The 4,611-nt window shown below is 49.8% G+C and overlaps 2 protein-coding genes across 2 annotated transcripts in view; one reads left to right on the top strand and one right to left on the bottom strand.

Moving 5' to 3' along the window:
- The window catches only part of LOC104986375 (myotubularin-related protein 9-like), an 8,734-nt gene extending 8,317 nt beyond the window's left edge, over positions 1-417 (top strand). Inside the window, 2 exon segments of the mRNA XM_010836908.1 lie at positions 6-46; positions 120-417. Coding sequence (XP_010835210.1) covers positions 6-46; positions 120-253 — 175 coding nt within the window. The 3' untranslated portion in view covers positions 254-417.
- A 55-nt stretch (positions 418-472) lies between these two features.
- The window catches only part of EIF3I (eukaryotic translation initiation factor 3, subunit I), a 7,911-nt gene continuing 3,772 nt past the window's right edge, over positions 473-4,611 (bottom strand). Inside the window, exons 7-11 of the mRNA XM_010836903.1 lie at positions 2,056-2,166; positions 1,856-1,945; positions 1,474-1,547; positions 867-959; positions 473-739 (exon numbers count right to left, since the gene is read on the bottom strand). Coding sequence (XP_010835205.1) covers positions 658-739; positions 867-959; positions 1,474-1,547; positions 1,856-1,945; positions 2,056-2,166 — 450 coding nt within the window. The 3' untranslated portion in view covers positions 473-657. The remainder of the gene's footprint in view (positions 740-866; positions 960-1,473; positions 1,548-1,855; positions 1,946-2,055; positions 2,167-4,611) is intronic.

Genomic DNA, 4,611 nt, shown 5'->3' with positions numbered 1-4,611 from the left:
GCTATCTGGCCCTCGGCGGAGCCCCAGAGCCTGCGACTGTGGCAAGGTGACCCTCCTCCTCCTCCCTGGGGTAGTTCTCGCCTCTGGTCAGCTTCCTTACCCGTCCTCCTCTTCCTCAGGCCTGTTTCTGCGCGGGACCCGTCCGCCTGAGCCTTCAGAGGTAGCGTGGGAGAAAGTGTGGCAAATAGTGACAGATCAGGAGAAGACAGAAGGCTCTCAGCCAACAGATTCAGCTTCTGAGCCTGGACCCTAAGTACTGGTCCTCAGATGGTGGTTGAGATGTTCCTGGAACCTCTCCAGGCCCCTCAGCACCTCTGGATCTTGGGAGAGTGCCTACAACCCAGCCCGGATCCACGTGTTAAGTGTCCAAGTGTAGTTGGAAGGTCCAAATAATAAAAGCATCCATGATTGGTATCAGCTGGCTGGGGTGTCACTGAGAAGGGAAAATGATCAAATATCTGACCAGAAACCATTTATTTCCAAACTAGTTTATTTCATAGAGTCCAAAAGCTTCTGTGACCCTGGCTCAGATGGAGATCCGGCTTCTTTGTGTGTGTATGGCCGCATGGTGAGGCTTGCAGATCACCCGTGCCCCTGTAGTGGAAGTGCAGCCTCCTGACCACGGAACCGACAGGGAATTCCCAGAGGTCTGGCTTATTAAGCTTCAAACTCAAATTCAAAGTACTGTGGGTCGAAGTAGTGGATGCGGACGTAACCATCTTCACCGCCACTGCTGTAGCTGGAAGAGACAGCCAGGGCCCAGTCAGAGGCCTGCCCTTTGGGAAGCAGGCCTGGGGGACAGGACGTGGGAAAGGAGCAGAGGTAGGCAAACCAGGGCTGGCTCAGCCCCCTTCACCAGGCCCTACCTCTTGCCATCAGGATGGAAGGCAACACTGTTGATAGGTCCGAAGTGACCCTTGACTCTTCCAAACTCTTCTTCAAAGGCCAAGTGGAAGAACCTGGAGGAAAGAGCAGGGTGGGAAGCAACAGTTCATTCGGTCCCCATGTCCTACCGAAACACATCAACGGGAACCATTCCCCAAACAAAACTATAAAGCAGGGAAACTGGGATAAGGGGGAAATGAATGAGAACAAAACAAGATGAAGTTGGGAGAAGATTGGACCCAAATGTCTTCCTTGCTATGTGCTGGGCAGTGCTCTTAAAAGCTTCACAACTATTACCTTATTTAATCTGCATAGTCTTATGAGGTAAGTATAATATCACTGTGCCCATTATACAATCAAGGGTGATTGGGCACAGACAACTCCAGTGATGTGCAGGGCTTCAGAGTGAGCCCAAGAGTTCATGCCCTTAAGTGCTGTATCAGACACTTGTCACAGGAGGGCCCCCAATCTGGTTGCACTCCCTAGCAGCCAGTGAATTAAGCAAAGTTTCCTCCATTATCCGGTTTCTGGCCATTGTGAGAGACACTTCATGATGTTTCTGTTTGGAAGCGCTCCTTCCCTCTTTACCTGGCCTCGAACTTGCCAATCCTGGTGGAGGTGGTGGTTACATCCATGGCTTCCTGACCACCGCCCAGCACCACCTGAAGGGAAGAAACTCTAGATGGGCCCAAAAAGCAGGCAAGTCCATTTTCCGTTTCTTCCCCCAACCCTATAAGCCTTTAGTATCTCCTACATCAGACTGGGAAGATATTAAGGGTAAGGAACAAACATCCCTCAGCCACCTCCTGCCCTGCCCCCGGGGCTTTCCCATCATTCACCCTTGTTCCTGCTGAGATCTCCTCTCTGCCTGACACTATTTTCCCCCAAAGCTCTTTTCTTAATTGCTAGACAAACTAGATCCTGGAAACATTCTGAGTCTTTAGCAGGAAACTCAGGTGGGTTTCCTTACATGATCGTAGTTGGGAGAGAGGGCAGCTGAGTTGACAGGTCGTTCTGTCCTGAAAGTCTTCTGGTGTTCAAGGGTTGTGGAGTCGAAGAGCTAGAGACAGAAGGCCAGGGAGATGTCTGTAAAAGGAGTCTTCTTGGGGGAAGCTGAGAGCCCTGCGGGAGGGTGGGAGCAGGCCCGGCAGACTCCTTGCCCAGGCTCACCTTGGCAGTGTTGTCCTTGGATGCAGTGACGAACATGGTCATATCCCTGGATAACTGGATGTCATTGATCTGCCGGGAGTGCTCCTTAACATTCACCAGAACCTCCCCAGACTGTGGACAGAAGAGGGAGGCTCTGATCACTCCATTCCCAATACCCCAGGCTCAGCCAGGACTCTGGACCCTTTCTCGTCCCATGAAGGAGAGGGGAGGTCAGGTCGGGCCTGCCTTAGTATCCCCTGAATCAACATTTACTCCCACTCCCAAGCCCAATCTAGCCCAAGTGTGCAGGTTTCATGAACACTGCTAGTCCACCTAGGAAAACAGACACTTATGGTGACACCTATTAATTAATCATCATGTAACAGTAGAGTAGTTCCATTTAATCCTTCTTCCAAAAAATACTGAGTGGCTACTATTTGCCAGAAGCAGAGGATGAGATGGTTAGACAGCCTCACTGACTCCATGGACATGAATCTGAGCAAACTCTGGAAGACAGTGGAGGACAGAGGAGCCTGGCATGCTGCAGTCCATGGGTTTGCCAAGAAATGGACACAACTTAGTGACTGAATAACAGCAGCAGCACCAACACTGTTTGCCAAGCATTGTGCTAAGCAGGTAACATTTTTTTTTTAATCCCCACAACAATCCTATGAAGTGAATATTTTACCACAATTTTAAAAGGAAACTATGGTTCAGATAGGTGGTGTGACTTGGAGAGCTCAAAACCAGTAAAAGGCAGAACCCAATGGAATCTCCTTCCCTCGCAGGGTCTTGGTCACAGTTCATGAGGACCGATGCTCATCCAGCCTTTTTTCAGGTCTTCTCAAAGGGCTCTTTCATCTGATTTCCCTTCCCACTTACAGAACCTGCCAGACTATGTAGGACAGAGTTTAGAATCTGCCCTTAAACGTACTTTTCTATGGGAGTTCCCTGGTGGTCCAGTGGTTACAACTCAGTGCTTTTACTACTGAGGGCCTGGATTCAGTCCCTAAATGGGGAACTAGGATCTTGCAAGCCTTGCAGCATGGCCAAATTAAAAAAAAAAACAACAAAAAACTTCTCTGTGCCTCGATTTCTCTATTTAGAAAACAAGATTATTAAAAGCCCCTAGGAGTAACTCCCTGGTGGTCCAATGGTTAGGACTAGTAACAAACAAACAAGTCCCCAGGATCCTGTAAGGACACTGTGTGTGCGTGCTCAGTCATGTCCGACTCCTCGTGACCCCGTGGACTGCAAAACCCGAGGCTGCTATGTCCATGGGATCTTCCAGGCAAGAATTCCAGAGTGGGCTGCCATTTCCTCCTCCAGCGGGTCTTCCTGACTCAAGGACACCGGGACTGGGTCTTACCTGAATGTGAGTGATGGGCGCCTGGCATGCGTGCTGCAAACATTTGTGAAGATGACTGAACGGCCTCAAGCACTGGGCCTCACACAGACCCTCAGAAGACTGCCATCTCCTTCCCTGAGTTCCTTTCACCTACTGTCAGGGAAGACTGTATCTTTGTCTCCTCCGTGGACACATGGTAGGGAGGCATCTGGTGCCTCCATTTTGGGGAAGAAGCACCAGTTTTGCAGTCAGGCCTACCTGAGGGCACAGATCAGCTCCACCGTTGGCTAGCATCAAGCACTGTTTATGGCCTTGACCTTGGTTCCCGTTCCTTCCTGCAGGTAGGCCTGGTACTTTAGTGGACCACAGCCAGTGCTTGTTGAGTGACTGACCAAACTTTACGATATTACATCCCAGCATTCCCCAGAAACCCAGGAGCCCACATCAGAAATCTGAGACAGAAATCTGAGACTTCACCCTTTCGGTAACCCTCCCTCTCATCGGTCACCCTGAATGTCTCCTGTCAGATACCCCACATCCCTGTGACTACTTCCTAGTTTTTATGCATTCTCCAATCTAGCCTGTGAGAGCTTTCTAAAGGAAAAAACCTGGGACTTCTCTGGTGGCCCAGTGGTTAGGAGTCCATCTTACAATGCAGGGGATGTGGTTTTGATACTTGGTTGGAAAACTAATATCCCACATGAAGACTGAGAGGCACAGCTAGAGTTCATACACTCTGGGATGCCACCACTAAGACCCGATACAGCCAATATAAAATCAATCAATCAATATTTTAAAAAATAAAAAGAGAAAACCTGATCATCATAACCATTTGAAGATTTCCTCCTGCCTAAGGGGAAATCACAGCTCCCTTATCTCTGGATCCACAATCTAGTCCTGGTCCCCCTTCCCCAACACCACATTCCAGAGAGACCAAACTCCCATTCCTGAAGAATCTGCCTACTCCCTTAACTCTGTGCCTCCGCACACTCTGCTCCTGTGTCTGTGGAACAACTCTCTCTTCTGGCTTGAAGCTCCATTTATTCTTCACAGCTTAATGTACAGGCCACGTCTTCTGTGACAGACGGCACTTTCTATACTTGGTTGAGCCCTCAACAGTGGCACAGCTCACAACCTGACCCATTTGCTAACTGTTTGCCAGCCTGCCTCCCGGAGGGCAGGGTCCATGTCTGATTCCCTTCTTTGTCCTGAGTCTAGCATGGCACCTG

The sequence above is a fragment of the Bison bison genome, unplaced genomic scaffold (genome assembly GCF_000754665.1).
Source record: "Bison bison bison isolate TAMUID 2011002044 unplaced genomic scaffold, Bison_UMD1.0 scf7180017864068, whole genome shotgun sequence".
In the NCBI taxonomy this organism is placed as follows: domain Eukaryota; kingdom Metazoa; phylum Chordata; class Mammalia; order Artiodactyla; family Bovidae; genus Bison; species Bison bison.
The sequence above is the reverse complement of the archived record's forward strand: the minus strand, read 5'-3'. Positions and strand labels throughout refer to the sequence as shown.